The 19457-nt window shown below is 43.1% G+C and overlaps 1 protein-coding gene across 1 annotated transcript in view; it reads right to left on the bottom strand.

Annotated features, from left to right (window-relative positions):
• Positions 1-17345: 17345 nt before the first annotated feature.
• Positions 17346-19457, bottom strand: part of LOC128698557 (angiopoietin-4) — a 77025-nt gene continuing 74913 nt past the window's right edge. The window contains 3 exon segments of the mRNA XM_070084951.1: positions 17346-17905; positions 17907-18022; positions 18283-18404. Of these exon segments, the coding sequence (XP_069941052.1) occupies positions 17843-17905; positions 17907-18022; positions 18283-18404 (301 nt within the window). The 3' untranslated portion in view covers positions 17346-17842.

Genomic DNA, 19457 nt, shown 5'->3' with positions numbered 1-19457 from the left:
TTGTCAGATGCCGTCAAACTACAATATTTATGTTCACAGCTCAAGGGTAAAGCCTTGGACTTGGTCCGGCATTACCAAACCACCGACACCAATTACCAACATGCCAAGGACCAATTAAAGGACACGTTTGGCAACACTGAGGAGATAAAGGTAGCTATACTTTATCGGTTGTTGGATCTAGAGGCTTGTCGCCATGACCGTCAGAGCCTAGAGAAGTTCCGAATCGAAGTTATGAGTTTGACGAATAGTCTTAAAGATTTACATGATTGGGGTAAGTCGGAATGGTTCATCAGTCAGGTGATTCAGAGGAAACTGGCTGGCACTACAGTGCATGAGTTACACTTAAAATATCGGACGAATAGGTTCACGATACAAAAAAATTGTTGAGGGGTTGGGAGATCTCGTTTCTCATTTGAGTATAGGTGTGAGAGAAGAGTCACCACCATCGCCACATAAAAACCCAGAAAGTTACTCAAAGATATCGAGAGATCAGTCTAAAGCTCGTACGACTAACGTTGGAGTGTACTAGTAAAGAAGTGTCTAAGGTAAGAACCTCTAAGCAGAACCTCAGAGGCACTCATGCCAGAATATGCGTGTTCTGCGAAGGCGAACATGCTAGCACGAGTTGCTCGGAGTATATAACACTGAGCAGTAGGCAACAGAGACTAAGGGAGTTGAGACTCTGCTTCAAGTGTTGTGGGGAACACTTTGCGAGAGACTGTGGCACCCAGCTCAGTGAGTGTCGAGTCTGTTGCGAAGGTAAGCACAATACTGCACCATGTCCCAATAATTTAAGGGAACCCCAGGCTAGTAGGGATATCTCTCAGGTAGAGATAGAAAGTGAGTCTGAGCCTGAAATGGTAGCCAGCGTGATTAGTGGGAGTGAAGTCTCTAATCCGAGTGAGAATCACGGAGGTGCTGCCCTACCTACAGTCATGGCACAGGTTGTGAATGGGCACAGGTCCGAAACAACCCGATTATTCTTTGACCCAGGAGCACAAGTATCCTTGATAACAAAGAAGTTGGTGGCTAAATTAAAGTTGAAGGCCACAAGGAAAGTTAGTATGATGTTGGGAGGGGCTATAAGTCAGGCCCCACCCAAATCTTATGATGTGGTGGATGTCGCAGTCAAATTAGGTGGACATCACAGAGACATTACAGCCTTGGTGGTAGAGACATTACCCAGGGCAATTACAGCGAGAGGTCTTGCTGCAGCAGCTAAGCGATTGAAAGACCTTGACGTGAAGCTGGCAGACCAGGGAATTACCACTGACACAGTCAGAAATGTAGGTATCCTGGTGGGAGCCAGTCATATAGATAACTTCCTGTCTACACGATGGACGTTTAGGGAAGGAATTGGTTTATACAGATCCCCAGTAGGATACATCATAGGCAGCAGGATTCCACCTGAATTCCCTGCCATGCCAGATAGAGGAGAAGCTGTCCCGATGAAAGCTGGGGGAGTAGTGATAATGAATACCAGTATACACGATGAACCGCCATGGAAGCTGAACCAGGTAGGGAGTGATGAACACTCAGCACCTTGGGAAAACACCTTTACAGGGTACGTAAAGTGGGAGATAGATTGCCATTAAATCCAGGGAACCTTGTGTCAGTGGGAGGAAAGGCTACCAAGGCATGTGGGCCACTGGGTGGGAAAGTACGGAGCCACTCAGTCAAGGCTAGACATACGAAAGATGTTAAAGTTAAAGGAAAGGGTGCTAAGACCACCGGAACCAACAAGTTTACACCCTCAGAGGTCCACGCAGGGGAAACTGGATGGTTGAAGTTAGACCGGAGTCTGCTCGATGAGAGTGGCCGTACGGCACTCGTGTCCAGGGTCCGCCGGGGGGGCTCGTGGAAGGTGAACTTGATTTAGACTTGGTACCTACCTTCGCCGGCGGGAGGATGTGGAAATTTAATTGGTCCCTAAAGTTCCACAGGACAGATACAGTGTACAAAGGGGGTCCCAGCATGGCTGTAATGGAACGGCTGAGCTGGGTGGCCCTTAAACCCACCCAAACAAATGCGTTCTCTCCCGAGTTGGCATGGATGGTAGGCACTTATTGATTTATAGATTTACCCTTCAGGGAAGAAGAAGGTAGTTTACTGTTAGTACACTAATATTAGGATTATTGAGGCAACTGTAGATAATAATAATGTAGACCTAAGACCTTAACATAGGTAATAATAGGCCGATAATGTAGGCAAACACTAGGATAAGTTAGCTAGGGAGAACTGGCAGCCCTAGTTTGAACTACAAGGTGCGGGTCTCAAAGACGCAATAGCGTCCTTCTGTAGACAGACACCAACTGGACAAGACGTGCCGTGATCAGCAGACGGCGCCCCCCCACGTGTCTTCACGTATGAGACTTGGGGAAATCTGGTAGAGGCACCTCGATGTACAGTAGATGACCTCTGTCAGGCCCATACAGTAAGACAAACCTCCACTTTCTCTTAGGATTTCTGGCCAGTGTCTGGGGAAAAATTGTGAGTGAGTTGAACTGTAGGCCTGTATGCCACTGGCAGTGCATGCCCAGTATGTACCAGAGTCTCTTGTCTACCTAGAAGCTAGTGTCTGTGTCTGCATAGTTGTACTAAGGGATACACACCCCGTTGGATATAGGAATTTCTGAGGTGCAGGCAGGTCACTAATAACGATTGAATATTGCAGGAATTAAGGCTCCCGGTTGCACGTGGTTTCTGAGGGAAAGTCCAGAGGGGCTAAGGCTAAGCTTAGGGAAGTTGAAGATCAGGATATATGCTGCAACACCAAGTAAGTTAGTCCTTTATACGTGCATGCAGACGAGTTTCTTGCAACATCAATCATTTGTGAAAATCTGTCCTATAAGCCACTTGTGAGGCTGAGGTACCGACCTCAGAGCTCGGTGTCAACAGAGTTTGCCAGGGTAGGCGACTCACTTGGAGGCAGTCCAGACAAATTTTCACATAAGTGTTGAAGATTTATTACTTTTTGTTTTTTGACTTTTGATGAATATCTGGAACACTTAAGTGGCACCCAGAATAACCTCTCAAGTGTCAACACAAACTAGCGATACTGAGTATCATGTATCGATATTAACAGTATCAACAATGAATATCATATATCTCTCTTGAGAGTATCAGTACTGAGTATCATGTATCTCTCTTGAGAGTATCAATACTGAGTATCATGTATCTCTCTTGCGAGTATCAGTACTGAGAGTAAACGTAAATAAAAGGAAGACAAACCTACATTGTTAGAATAATTTTGTTATGAAAAAATGAATGCCAGTTCTTACCCAGAGAAACAATGTCAAAATATTAAAAAATACTAACGCACAGGACCACATTCATAACCGGTCAGGCAATCAGAGTTCAGTGGAAAAAGACTCACTTAGAAATTTTGGTACATAACTGAATAAAATAATTATGCATATTATGCAACGAATAATTCATAGTAAATCTACTTGAAGAACAGGAGGAGAATGAGGTAATCAGTCCCTCAACCTTGAGTCGATGTGGTCAGTCCACCAATCTTGAATAGAATACGGCATATGTGTGGAGAAGTAGCTTATATACCGTAGGCAGGAGAGGTTCAGCAGTCGTAGGTGGTGTCACATTTGTCCAGTGTGGAAGTAGGTCGTGTGGCGAAACGTTTCCTCAATAAAGATACCCAAGAGTTGCACACTTGTCTAATTTATCAACATGTCGGTTCTCTGAACCATTCATCTACAAATCTACTTGAGTATTCAGCGGAAAGTTAATATATGAATTTACTTTTAGAATAACGTTAAATGAAGTTTACCATGTTTAGAGCCTAGGTAGACAATATCGAGAAGAGAAGTTGATGACTAAGACAATAGTGCAACACCTCCAAGTAAGGATACCCAGGTGGTATATATGTGCCTTACTCAGCAAAAGTACAGTGGAAACTTTGGTCATGAACGCTTCCAACCCCGAACAAAACGGTTCATGACCAAAAAAATGTGCCAAATTTTTGCATCTGCTCAAGAACACATAATCGGGTGCCGAACAAACACAGCCGAGCCAATTTTCACATTCTGCACCATTTTTTTCGCACACGTCAATTTTCCCCACTTCCTGTTGTTTGTGTACACCTCGCCTTGTAGTCAATCTCAGTCAGACATGCGTTTATTCACTGTGAACTCCTTGTGTTGTATTTCGTGTGTTTTTGAATACATTTTGCAATTAATCAAGGTGTCTAAGCAAGTGAAGAGAGGTAATGTGAGCAAAATGAAGGGTCTGAAGAAAATTGAAGTGAAGAAGGAAATTATTGAAAAGTATGAGCGTGGTGTGCGTGTTACCGATCATGCTGCGGAGTTCAAGAAGCCGAAGTCTATGATCTCGACTATTCTGAAGCAGAGAGCGGCTGTTAAAGCAGCTAATGTTGCTAAGGGAGTTACGATGTTAACCAAGAAGAGGCCTCAAGTGGTGGAAGAGGTGGGAAAACCGTTGGTAGTTTGGTTGAACGAGAAGCAACTTGCGCGTGATAGCGCAAGCAAGTCGATCATATGCGAGAAAGCCAGGAAGATACTAAGTGATCTGCGGAAGAATTACCCTTCTATGAGTGCAGAAAGTGATGAATTTAAAACCAGTAGAGGATGGTTTGAAAAGCTTCGTAAGAGAAGTTGCATTCATAGTGTGGTAAATCATGGAGAGGCTGCTAGTTCTGACGCTGCTACTGCGGAAGCGTTTATGAAAGATTTCGCTGAATTCGTGAAGGCCGAAGGATACGTCCCGCAACAAGTGTTGAACTGCGACGAGACCGGGTTGTTTCGGAAGATGCCGAGGAGAACCTAAATAACCCAGGAGGAGAAGGCTATGCTCGGCCACAAGCCAATGAATGACAGATTAACCCTTTTGCTGTGTGCGAACGAAAGTGGCGATCTAAAAATTAAACCGCTAGTCGTCTACCAGTTCGAGAATCCTTGTGCGTTCAAGCAGCACAGTGTGAACAAGGCCAGACTGCCCTTGATGTGGAGGGCGAATACGAAGGGTTGGATCACAAGGAGCTAGTTTTTAGAATGGCTGCACGAGTCTTGTTCCCACTGCTAGGAAATATCTCGCCGATAATCGTCTGCCTGAAAGGTGCCTTCTTCTAATAGATAATGCACCGGCACACCCTCCGAGTTTGGTTGACGATATGGACATTGAGTACGACTTCACTAAGGTCAAGTTCCTCCCTCCCCCCCTCCCCTCCCCATGAACCAGCAAGTGATCTCCAACTTCAAGAAGCTGTACACTAAGGGACTCTTCACCAGGTATTTTAATGTGACCGAGGAGACGTCTTTGGCGCTGAAGGAGTTCTGGAAGAACCATTTCAACATTGTGCATTGCATCAGCCTCATCAACAAAGCCTGCAAAGGCGTCATGTACCGGACTTTGAATTCAGCGTGGAAGAAACTTAGGCATGAATGCGTTCCTGAACGAGATTTCAAAGGATTTGAGAGCTCTGTTGTGAAGGACATCGTGTCCATGGGCAAGAGCATGGGTCTTGTAGTCAACAATTTACCTGGAGTTTACCTGGAGAGAGTTCCATGGGTCAACGCCCCCGTGGCCCGGTCTGTGACCAGGCCTCATGGTGGATCAGAGCCTGATCAACCAGGCTGTTACTGCTGGCTGCACGCAATCCAACGTACGAGCCACAGCCCGGCTGGTCAGGTACCGACTTTAGGTGCATCGAGGAACTGGTCGAGGATCACGAGGAGGAACTGACAACGGATGAACTCGCTGAACTCCAGAATGACCAGCATAAGGTGCTCACTGAGGAGCAATCAACAAAGGAAGAAGAAGAAAGGAAGGAGATTAAAAGTGATGTGATAAAAGCCGTCATAGAAAAATGGAATTAGTGCCAGGATTTTTTTAAGAAGAACTACCCCGACAAAACTGTTACGAACAGAGTGTTGAACATGATGAATGATAACGATCTCTCTCCTTTCCATAACGTTTTTATGCGAAGGAAAGGACAAGTCACATTACATCGGTTTATGGTGAAATTTGGTCCACCAGCTAAACGAGAGAAAACACCTGAAGAAGAACGTCCCTCCATCGTGGAGGTGGACTCTCCCTCACAACAGTAACCTCCTCCCCACTTACTTCCTCCTCACTTCCTTCATGCCAGAAGTCGACTCATGCAAGGTTAGTTTTCTTGGTTGTTTGCGGTATGCTTTTTCTCTGTTATTTAAGTTTTTTTCTCTATTAAACTGTGCATTATTTTGTATAATTAAGGATTTTTCAAACTTTGATTACTTTTCCTGTGTTTAAAACTTAAAATAGTATAATTAACTATTTTTGTGCTTAAAAATCTAAAAAAAAAAAAATTACATACAGTTCGTAGGGGTCTGGAACGGATTAATCATATTTACATACAATCCAATGGAAAAATTAGGTTCGGGTCACGACCAAATCGGGTCACAACCAGAGTTATGGAACGAATCATGGCCGTGACCAGAGCTTCCACTGTATAAGGAATAAAACAAAGGAGACGAATAAGTGATACAACATGGTAAGCTGTGATCCTCTCAGCGTTATGAGTATCAAGTGTAAACTCATATCAGCGTCGCCTGACAAGCAGAGATTCCTTTTCAGCTAATCTGACACACACAGATACGTTCCCTCTAAGCTATCAACTGACACAGAGAATATTTCTCAACTACCACTGACCAGCACAATTTCTTTCTCAGCTACCACCTGACACACACAGATTCTTTCTCAGCTACCACCTGACATACACAGATTCTTTCTCAGCTACACCTGACATACACAGATTCTTTCTCAGCTACCACCTGACACAGAGATTCTTTCACAGACACTGCTGGCGTGGATCTACATCTGAAAGTATTCAGCGGGGTTTATTTCACCTATGTGTCATCATTCGACACAGACACACGGCAGACACACTCACACAGACAGGAGAAGACGCCCAGCCGCCGTGGAGAGATGACGTCGTCATTCCTGCTCTTCAGTTATCCTGAGTAATTCTCGAGCAGAGCAACTCTGAACACTGTTACTCGAGATTTTTCTTGGGTTATCCTGAGTTGTTCTTGACCAGAGCTGAGAGGAAACTTGCTTGCAGTCACTTCGAGCCCCATCCCATCAAGAGGGTAAGGCGGTGACTTGCTTGCTTGTTCACCCCTCTCTTCCCCATCCCCCATCCTTCCCCATCCCCCCTCCTTCCCCATCCTCCCCTCACACAAACATCTACACTGGCCCACACACTAACACACTACATACATTGCTATCCTTCTGACTTTCCTATCTTCTTCTTTTTCGGCAACTTCGCCTTTGGCGAGTTAGCACAAGGCATTTTGACCATCCGGTAGCCAGTGTGGTTTTCTAAAATCCGGCCGATCTTTGCCTTGGGCCCTTTCCCCCTCACCACTCGAGGGTAGGCTATCTTAGGGGCTGACCTTCATAAGTCAGCTGAAATAGGATGTTAGATTAACACTAAGGAAAGACCCCCTTTTTGTTAAAGTAATTTATGTGCCAGATGTACCTTCTTGGACATCATGGCGCGGATAAGAGTAAGATTACGGGCTGATGACAACCAAAAGACGAGGAAAGAAATTCTAGCATGCATTTGCTCGAATTCAACTGTTGCTCCAGTGGAGGTTTTTACAACTCTCGCTGGGGTAGTACTTCTCCTCTTTTCTGAAGAAGAGTTACTTCAACTACTTAAGCAGGACGTCCTGGACAAATTGAAGACTTTTGGTATCCACCCAATTGCACCTGAAAGCTATCAAACTCAGCGAACTGTGTTTGTTGCCAGAATTAACAGCATCATGAGAGATAGCACAGTGCAGGAAATTGTTGATGACTTTAATACATCTTCTAGTGAAGATGGTGACACTTTTAATACACAAGCAACTACTCAGAACTTCCCTCCTCCCCTTGACGAGTCCAGCAGGGAAAGTGTGTATACCAAACAAGACATTACTTGCAGGCGTTCAGACCGCAATACACGCGTGAAGTGCAAGAAATAATGGGGATTACAATTTTCCAGGTGGGAGAGATGCATGATTATATACACCTGGAAAATCCTAGAGGGACTACTACCGAACTTGCACACGAAAATCACTCACAACGAACGCAGTTGCATCGGCAGACGATGAAACATCCCCCAAATGAAAAGCAGGGGTGTCACTAGCAAAGTTTATTCTCTATAAGGATTACAATGCTGAGTTTACAGAATTTGGTTATTGTGTGGTTTACATGTAGTAAGATAATAATTACAGAGTGTACCATTAGAACACCTAGCATGGCTAGGCATTTCGGGCAGACTTAGTTTAATTCTTAATTTTAAAATATTACAAATTATGAGTTAAGTTGGTATTATGGCTAAGTGACTAAATACTAGTTTGTGAGTTTAGCAATGTGAATGCTTTTGTTTTGGCACAGTACATAGTTTCAGTATTGGAGTATCACAGGCCAACTTATGACTAGTTAGGATTTATTATTTTAAGATTGAGATTAATATTTCTGTTTATGGTCAAATGGGTGAGTGAGTGTAAGTGTGAACCACCAGGTAGTATTCGAATAGTTAGTTGACAGGGTGTATCAGGGAGATAAGACGTTTTATAATGTTAGTTTTGAAGGTGATGAATGTGTCTGCAGTTCTAGAGTTTTCAGGTAGGGTGTTCCAGATTTTAGGGCCTTTGACATACATTGAATTTTTGTAAAGGTTTAGTCGGACACGGGGAATGTTGTAGAGATGTTTGTGTCTGGTGTTATGCCTGTGGGTTCTGTCACAACTATCAAGAAAGCATTTTAGGTCAAGGTTAATATTGGAATTTAAGGTCCTGTAGATGTAGATTGCACAGTAGTAAGTGTGGATGTACTGAACAGGAGTAAGTTTAGATCTATGAAGAGTGGGGGGGGTGTTGCCAGGGATGGGATTTAGTGATTATTCTTACTGCGGCTTTTTGTTGGGTTACTATTGGCTTTAGGTGTGTTGCTGCAGTTGATCCCCAAGCACAAATAGCATAGGTGAGGTATGGATAAATAAGTGAGTGGTATAGTGTGAGAAGGGCATTTTGCGGCACGTAGTATCGTATCTTGGAGAGGATCCCAAACGTTTTGGATACTTTTTTGGTTATGTGTTGGATATGGGTGCTGAAATTCAGGTTGTTGTCAAGGTATAGGCCTAGGAATTTGCCCTCATTATGTCTGGTAATTAGAGTGTTGTCGATCTTAATGTTAATTTGTGCATCTCCTGCTCTGCTACCAAACATAATATAGTAGGTTTAGTCAGTGTTAAGTGTAAGTTTATTGGCTGTCATCCAAGTCGATATTTTGATCAGCTCCTCGTTAACAATGGCGTTGAGGGTGGCAAGATTAGGGTGAGAGATGACATAAGTCGTGTCGTCAGCAAAGAGAATGGGTTTCAGGTGTTGGGATACGTTTGGAAGATCACTGATGTATATGAGGAAGAGCAGGGGACCAAGGACACTTCCCTGCGGAACTCCAGTATCAAGTGGCCGTGTTGTTGATGCTGTGTCTTTAATGGTGACATACTGATACCTATTAGTAAGTTAAGATTTGAAATATGCAAGCGCATGGCCTCTTATACCGTAATGGTCAAGTTTGTGGAGTAGGATGCCATGGTCTACTGTGTTATAAGCTTTTCTTAGGTCAATAAAAATTCCTAGGGGATATTCCTTATTTTCCAATGCTGTGTAAAGCAGATCTAGCATTTTTATGAACGCATCATTAGTGCTATTATTTTTCTTGAATTCAAATTGGCAGGAGTTGAGTATGTTTTGTGCAGTTATAAATGAATACAGTCTCCTGTGCATGAGTTTCTCAAAGATTTTGGATAGCAATGGTAAGTTTGATATTGGCCTATTGTTGTTTAAGTCTGTAGGGTCACCACCTTTATGTATTGGTGTAACCCTTGCCATCTTGAGTAGTTTTGGGAAGGTACTAGTTTCTAGTGACTTGTTAAAAAGTAATGAAATAACATGCGAAAGGACATGGGCCGCTCGCTTGTACAATAATGGTGGGTAATGAGACAGATTCCTTGAGTTATTTTTAAGTGACTTTATAATCTCGGTGACTTCTGTGGGCTCAGTTGGTGCAAGATAGAAGGAATTTGGGAAATTCCCATCTAGGTAGTCCCCGGCATGAGCATTGGTACGTGGGATTTTATTGGCGAGATTAGATCCTATGGTTGAGAAGAAGTCGTTTATCTTGTTAGCTGTGTCAGTGGGATGTAGTGGTGTTTCATTAGGTTTAGGTAGGACAATATTCTTGTTTTTTTTTCAGTTTGTGGGTCCCTAGAATCTGAGAGAGTGTTTTCCAGGTCTTTTTTATATCTCCTCTAGTGTCTGTGAATCTACTGGAGTAGTATAGTTGTTTGGCTTTCTTTATTACTTTGGTGAGAACTGATGAATAGTGTTTAAGAATATCTTTGTGTATTAAGCCCTGTCTATATTGCTTTTCATATTGGTGTTTCTTATCAATGGATTTCAGAATGGTACTGGTTAGCCATGGGCAACCGAGCCGTTTGTTTGTGATCTGTTTCGTTTTTATAGGACAATGTTTGTTGTATAGTCTAAGTAATTTGTTAAGAAAAATGTCTGTCCAGTCATCAATACCATTGGCCTTGGAGAATTCTGTAGGCCAGTCAACAGTCTCTAGGTCAGCTGTGAACTTCCTTATTGAGGCCTCGTCATGGGGTCTAAATGAGACTTTGTTGTATTCAAGTGGTGGTTTACTAATGTTTGTCAAGAGGAAGGTAGGGTAGTGGTCTGTAGTGCTGTGATTATCCCTGATTTAAGGGGGGCTAGTATATTGGTCCATATGTGGTCTATTATGGTTGCACTTGTCTCAGTGAGCCTGGTTGGTTTAGTTATTGTTGGTATGAGAAGTGTGTTGTTCATATTGTTGATGAAATCAGTTACAGGCTGATCATCTAGTAGGCCAAGGTTGATGTTGAAGTCTCCAGCTAAGAGAAGGTGGTGCTTATTCATTTGTCTGTTTGTTATTAGTGCCTTTAATTTCTCACTGAAATTTGGGATGTTTGTGTGGGGTATCGGGTAAATGGCACCGATTGTTATAGGTGTCTTAAGGTTTTTTATAGTAAAATTAGCAAAAATGTATTCCCCATATTCATCACTAAAGCAAGTGGTGCTGATACAAGATAATTGGTTAGAGTAATAGATTGCAATACCACCCCCAACTTGGTTTGTTCTGCAGTTGTGAATTGCTGTGTATCCTGGTAGAGGGTAGATATCTATTGTGTCCTGCTTAAGCCAGGTCTCAGTAAGAATAATGCAGGAGAAGGGTGTCTTTAGTGATTCAAGGAGTGCCAGGAGGTCATCATAGTGTTTCCTTAAGGACCTGATGTTGTAGTTAAGTACTGATAGACTTTTAGCATTGTTTAGGATAGTGCTGGCTTGTGATGCTGTGTAATAAAGGCAGTTACTTTCCAATAGGTTTTGATTGGGTGTCAGATTATGGAGGTTTAGATCAGGGTCAACGTGATCAATCATCTTCTAGGTTTAAAATTATGGTTATTTATATCCTGAGTTGTGTGTTGAGTTCTACTACTGATATCTGTAGTGGTGGGAAGTTTGGTCAAGTATATAGCTAGAGTATTTTGGTCATATAGAGTATAGTCACTGCTACACATAATGAAGTTGATGTTGTCTATGTGTTGTGCTGGAATGAACTAAAGTACAACTAGGTATAAACTAGTTATATAAAAATACAAATTAAAAATAGAACAAGACTCTCACTTGTAATTGCACTAAGGTCTAATATAATGACTTTTGTGTAGTCTATGTTTTAAGCTAGAATGAGCTATAGTACAACTAGGTTTAATCTAATAATATAAATAAGGCACAAGACTCTCAATTGTAAATGCACTAAGGTCTTATATAAGTTGTTTACAAGAATTAGAGAATAACTAAATTTAAATTGACAGGATAAAATACACAAGTTAAGGTAGCAAAAGAATAATAAAAAAATTATAAAAATAAAAATGGCAATGACTTGGTTATAATATGCTAGTAAGATGGTAGACAGGATAATATTAAAATTCTAGTTGAAAATACTAGTTTAAAAAAGTATAGAATAAAATGGTCAATAAAAGAAGTTTACAATAAGTTTGATCAATATAGTTTAAAGCAAAATTGGGCAATAATAGGGATTTTAGAATAAAATTGGGCAATTGAGTATTTCTTAAAGTAAGGTAGAATTATTGAGGACAAGTTATGGCTAGTTTATAATAAAATAAGATAGAACAGTGATGCGGTAAGTTGTAAAAAAAGGAGATAGATTCTGTAGATATTAAACAAATTAAGACTATGAGGTAGAATGGTCGTTGAGTACAACAATGACAATCAAAAGTAGTTGGAGTATTAGAATTTTAGGGGGTCACAAATTTATGACAATGTAACACTAACGGTGGACTATGGGTATTATCTGCACTTTGCTCTGATTCTGTTAGTCCAGCCTCACTTAGGAATGTTTTAAGGTCATGTTCTGTAGAGATGAAGTATCTCTTCCCAGTGGGCTGTTTCCTAACTGCGATTTTTCCATCCCTCACAAAGCACTGGTGGATTTTTTGGGCATAGCGTAATTTTCTTAGCCGATAAAGGAGGTTTTGTCTTGTTTTGGTAAGGCACGTTAAGAGACAATACAATAAGTGTCAAGGGCCCGAGACTGTTCAACTGCCTCCCAGCATACATAAGGGGGATTACCAATCGACCCCTGGCTGTCTTCAAACAGGCACTGGACAAGCACCTAAAGTCAGTACCTGACCAGCCGGGCTGTGGCTCGTATGTTGGATTGCGTGCAGTCAGCAGTAACAGCCTGGTTGATCAGGCTCTGATCCACCAGGAGGCCTGGTCACAGACCGGGCCGCGGGGGCGTTGACCCCCGGAACTCTCTCCAGGTAACTCCAGGTCAGGTGCTCTACTCAAACTCAACGCCATGACGAGGCACCGTGCAGGGGTAAGCAAAGATGTACTTCGCTTGTACTATATACAAGCTATACTCTCGCTCATTGACTACGGTGCACCGGTGTTAGCTCATCTCTTCCCGCAGAGCAGGCAAAGGGTGGAGGTCGTACAAAACCAGGCGATAAGAACTATGCTTGGGACCCCCATCTGGACCTACACAGCATGTCTCAGATCTGAGGCCCGGCTTCCTTCCCTGGCTGACAGAGTAAGATACATAAACGCCTGCAAAGTAGCCTCGATTCTACACTGGCAGCAAGGTACCCCACTAAGAAGACGGATATTGACAACCATGACACAAGATCCAACTCTCTTCACGGACTACTCCTGGATCCGTTCGTTTTGTGCTGCTGGGCGGAAGCTGCTGCCTATACAACTACTCCTTGAGAAGAGTTGTGACGTTCCTGTTGCTGGATATCATCCACCACCTCCCTGGCGCCCAGATCCGGACGATGTTTGCGTCATGCAACTACCTACCTCTAACCGTCTATACAGTCCCTCTGCCAGCATGGCACTGGCAGAGGGACGCACATGTGCAGTGTATTTCACAGATGGTTCTGTCGACCCTGACAGGAAGAGGGCAGCAGCTGGACTGTACCACAATGGTCACACACAAGGCTGGCGACTCCCTGACCACTGCACGATCCTTCAAGCTGAGCTGGTGGCGATTCATCAGGAGTTGTCACACGCCCTAAGACATCGACTCCGACCTGTCATACACATTGACTCCACCTCTGCAATCAATGCCCTCTCCCATCCTCAACCACAGGACAATGTTCACCTCATCACATCGAGCCTGAGCATAATGACAGCCTTAGAGGTTCAGGGTAACAGATCGACATCGAACTGGATCCCCAGCTGTGGCATGCAAAGAGTACGTAACCTTTATTCGGCGCATGTACACACCCTCATTTACAGGCTATCTCCCCCAACCAGCGAACCAGGTTGCTAAGAGTTGATGATGGGGCCCCGTCGTTCAACTAGTGACCAGGTTCTAGCCAATAAGAAGATGGTTTTGGCAATCGCAGAGGTTATGTGGGTACCGCTCTCCTGTCTGCCCTTGTCATTCCCATTCTAGAGCTGGTTGAAGCACGGTCTGCTATCTTGTGGCTTCTATTTCTGCCTTGCTTACGTGGAGTGCACTATACTTATCACTGTACATAGTGTACATATTGCTGTTCTAAATTGGTGAAGGATAATATAAGCCTAAACTTTTTCTACTGTGTTTATTTTGCTCCCATTACACCCGGGGTAACAGGCCATTTGGAATCCTGGGTTGTAATATGGGTAGCCTGTCCGAGAGCTGGAGCTGGACTTAGAGAAACGGTTGAGTTTAGGGTGAAGCTCGTAGCAGGAACATTGTGCAGCTTGCTGTCTGGCATTGCTTTACAAATTTTGCGTGTCAGTTGCTTTATGATCAGCCTTGCTATTGTGTGATCGTTCAACAGCTCGCTACTAGCTTGTTCGGTGTGCTCGCTTCGCTATGGTCAATCTTCTAGAACAGTGTAGCTGTCTGGCATTGCTTTACAAATTTTGCGTGTCAGTTGTTACTAACCTGTTCGGTGTGGAGAATTTTGCAGTCGGCTTTGCTTGTATGCGTATTCTGCAAACGTACTGTGCATAGCTAAGCGTGTTCTGCAAATTAACGTGTTACGTTGGGGTACTCTGCAATCGTACTGTGCATAGCGAATAACTTATGCCACCTAGACGAGTCAGACGTCTGGTGTCGGCATATACTTTGCATAACCTACCTAAATTGTCCCTACAGCGTTGTTGGCAAATTGCTCGTTCCATTGGCATTAAATACAAACGCACCCTCACAGCTGCGCAACTGCGTTCACTGATTGCTGACAAACTTATAGAAGAAGAGATGGCACATCAGACTCCTCTCTCTACGGGAGCTAGGGCAAAAACTATGTTCTCGCAGGAGGAAGAAGATACACCTACGGAGCAAAATGGTCAGTATAGTGCAGCTGGGTTGTCTCAAGGTGAATCAGCGTCGTTGGCACTTGAGCTGGCAAAAATCAATCTTGAGCAAACTAGGGAACAGAGAGCATTCGCAAGGGAAGAATTTGATAGGGAAAGAGAAAGGAGGCAGTTTTCGCATTCTGTAAATGATTTTAGTTTACAAAAAGCAGTACAGTTTGTTCCCCGCTTCAATGAGGCCGAACCAGAGCAATTTTTCGAAAGCTTCGAAAATCAGGCTCGAGCCTTGAGGTGGCCGGAACAGCATTGAGCATCGTTGGTTCATACAGCATTATCGGGTAAGGCACAGGAATTTACGTCAGTATTAAATGACGCTGAATTCTCTGATTATCAAGTAGTGAAGACCACAGTGTTGGGAGCATATATTTGTATCCCAGCCAAATATCGCAAGCTTTTTAAATTAAGCAGGCGGCAGCTTGGTCAATCCCTAGTGGACTTTGTGAGACAGCAAACCAAAGCTTTTACCAGCTGGTATAAAGCAAGTGGTGTCTCTACCTTTGAGGAGCTGGTGCAGCTTATTCTGATTGATAACCTGCTGGAGTCTGTGGGACCAGAGGTTCGAGTCTTTCTGCAGGATCGTGACTTAACCACTGCATTGGAGGCAGCCAGGTTGGCTGATACCTTCGAAACTAACCGCTCCTTGTCCGAGCGGTCCCGTCTCTCTTTTCAACAGCCTGGCATGAGCAGAGATCGTCAACCTTGGAGAATGAAGTGCCAGCCGGAGGGAGAACGTCTACGTCAGCCAACTGTCACCTGGTGAGCCACGCTTTTCAACATATGGTCCACCTGCGGAGAGGCAAACTACTCGTGGTGCATCTCGACAACAGTATCCAGATAGAGACCAGCCAGAACGACACCATTTGCAACGTCAACAGGGAGTAAAGGGCAAGCCTGTCGTCTGCTTCAGGTGCAATAAAGTAGGTCACATCATTCCCAACTGCCCCCATAAACCCCAACCCATTGGGAAAATCTCTAATATCCCTAGTAACATGTCCCCTAGAGAAGTAGAAAAAGGTATGGCCCCTTATTATTGCAAGAGTCTTATTTCCCTTCAGGAAAACTCAGAAACAACTAAAGACCTTTAGAGATACTGGAGCATATTGCTCACTTGTAAGAGAGGGAATATTACCCCTATTACTACTGACACGGGTCACCTCATTACTGACACGGGTCACCTCATTACTGACACAGGTCACCTCGTTACTGACACAGGTCACCTCGTTACTGACACAGGTCACCTCATTACTGAGACAGGTCACCTCATTACTGACACAGGTAAGCTCATTACTAACACAAGTCGCCTCATTACTGACACAGGTCACCTCATTACTGACACAGGTCACCTCATTACTGAACACACGTCAATCACCTCATTACTGACACATGTCACCTCATTACTGACACATGTCACCTCACTACCGACACGGGTCACCTCATTACTGACACAGGTCACCTCATTACTGACACAGATCACCTCATTACTGACAGATCACCTCATTACTGACACAGGTAACCTCATTACTGACACAGGTCACCTCATTACTGACACGGGTCACCTTATTACTGACGCAGGTCACCTCATTACTGACACAGGTCACCTCATTACTGACAGGTCACCTTATTACTGACACATGTCACCTCATTACTGACAGATCACCTCATTACTGACAGATCACCTCATTACTGACAGGTCACCTCATTACTGACACAGGTCACCTCATTACTGACACGGGTCACCTCATTACTGACGCAGGTCACCTCATTACTCAAAAAGGTTACATTACTGCAAGATGACCTTTATTAGTGCATGTCACCTATATAAGGCTTTATCAAGTACATGATAAAGGCCACATACTTGATAATGCCTCAAGTGGATGGAACGTCGCACCAATAAAGGTCTTCGTTATATATATCTTTTACCACATGTCATCTACGCCAAATTTTAGCTTCTTGTGTCTCGCTTGACCACACTTCCCTCACTCACACCTTGGCTCTATATAATGTTTCTTATTCCTTCGTATCATAGTAGTGAACAGTGTCGTAGAGCCAATACGTGTCCTAATAAATATCTAAGGTTTCTGCACATGCGTCATTTCTTCAACTTGTCAATATCATGGACCTGATTTTTACGATCTGCCTAACTTAATGTTCGTGGTTGGAAAAGTGGCAGATGCAGTTTATTGAGGCCAAATTTATGGTCTTAATCCTTGGAAAAGCAAATAACTTGAAAACTTATAAGCTAAAACTGTAAATACTCAAACTGTACACGAGAAGGACTTAGGAGCTCTGGTTAGAAGAAATCTAATAGACTAGATAACAGTGCATAAGTGTTTGCAATAAAGCTCAGAGAACTTCTTGTATCATATTTAGAAGTATAAATAACACAAGTCCTCCAGGTTTTAATTCAGCTTTATATATCTTTGTTAAGACTACAAGTTCTGGTCTCCATGTCACAGTGGACATAAATGCGCTGGAAAACATAAAGAAAAAGATGAAAGTTCTTTCCTATTTCAAAAATCTTTCTTTCCTAGAGCTGATACGCTAAAGGCAATGAATTAATTCATTCTGAAAAGAAGTAGAATTAGGGGAGGATGTGATTCAAGTTTATGAATGGAAACACAGATTTAATAAAGGGGATATAAATAACTAGAAGCAATGGAATCAAATTGGACAATTTAGATATAGAAAGTATGAAAGCCTTTGTCTAGCAATATAGTGGTGGATAAGTGGGGAAACACCCAAATAGTGACCATAGCGAGAATACTGGGAAGCTGTAAATATAGGTTAGAGACAGGTACATGAGTAGATGTGGTCTATGCCTAGTATAGGCCAGTAGGCCCAAGGCAGTGCTGCACTTTTATTATATTCTCATGTTCTTATATCACGACGGATCATGAGGAGGAGTGTGTGGAGAGAATAGGAAGTACCAGCCCAGGTCCGCCACTCCACGCCGCCACCTTCACCCAGGTACTCACCAGGTGGGTGGTACTGACCTGTAGGGAGGCTCACGTAACACTCTGGGTACTCGAGGAACCACCAGCCCACACTCAGCTCTCTGCTACACCCACCACCTGAAACATCTCGCAATTAGCCAAATATTTAGCCTTTTTATTATAAAAAAATATTTTGAAAAATAAACATTAGCTTCTTATGAATAACAAAAATAAACTATGTTTTACTTGAATGAAAATATAATTTCCTGAAAATGCTTGGAAAACTTCGGGCAAGTTTGACCGCCATATTGTTGTTAATGAAATATATAGATTAAATACTTATACTTATACAAAACATTGTTTCCAAATGTAACATTACAGGACCTGAGTCAACTGACCTGAGAAAGGCTCTGGGGAGGAGAAGATCGCCCCAGAGTGTGGAGTAAGGGCGTCCCCGGCTGTGCTAGTGGGGTCAAAGCCCCCTACCTGCAGGCGGTACAAGTCACCTGGTCCACCCACCCTGCAGGAAGATCGAGTCAGTTGGTAGTTATGAAATATTAGGATTTAATCCAGCAATTGTGAAAACTGCTCCGTCTTAGAGATTATTCCAGTCCTACTCTAAGAAGGAGTTCTGAGGTTTACAATACTAGGAAATACTATCTTAAGTTGTTATTGGTCATGGAAACTCAGCGGTGGCACACTAACTCCATGCACTAAGCAAGTCATAATTTTTTTCGAAAACAAAGGTGTATGAACGCACTGGGAAATACCATGAACCTCGAGCCTCGTTCCAATGGATGATTAACGGAAGAGTAAGAAATGTGTAAAACTCCATTGTTAACTCCAGGATATCACATTCAGCCTGGCAAATTACCTTTATATATCAGAATAAACACCTGTCGGTGAATAAACAGAAGAATAAACTTGAACCTGAACTGTGGCTCTGGCATGTATCAGACCCATTGATGCACCATTATTGCAGAGTCAGTAGATAAAGCATTTAAAGAATGAATTATATGCAGACGTACTACACTTAAGTCCCTTGTAACCGATAACGGAGGTGAAATGTGTTATGAGATCCTTGAGAAGATGTGAATTTTGTGAAAAATCAATAAGACCACTATCGTCCTTCACCGTCCTGCCAATAATGGCTTAGCTGAAAGACAAACAAGAAAGTACTCGATGCCTTACGAGCAACGATTAATCTTAACAGCGAAACATGAGATGAAGTCATACCTAATGTTCAATGTGCAATTAATTCAGTATACAATGTCTCTAAAAGTGATACACAGGTCGTATTTAGATAATATAAAGTTTGTGACGATGATGATGGGACTTCTAGCACTCAGACTGGTGAGCCAGAGCTAGACTGTACTTCTGATCCAGTACCTACCACCTCTAACCACCCGACTGACACACCTCCCCGAGCGCTGCTGCTCCTTGTGGTCACGACAGGTGATGAGGACACCCCGAGTGTCAGCCAATGTAACTAATTTTGATTCCTCTCAGTCAGAGGAATTGTTAGCCATTGCCACTGGATTTGAATCCCATAGAACAGATGAATACACTGCAT

Source organism: Cherax quadricarinatus, chromosome 14, assembly GCF_038502225.1.
Source record: "Cherax quadricarinatus isolate ZL_2023a chromosome 14, ASM3850222v1, whole genome shotgun sequence".
Lineage (NCBI taxonomy): Eukaryota > Metazoa > Arthropoda > Malacostraca > Decapoda > Parastacidae > Cherax > Cherax quadricarinatus.
Note: the sequence above shows the minus strand (reverse complement) of the source record. Positions and strands in the feature narration are given on the sequence as shown.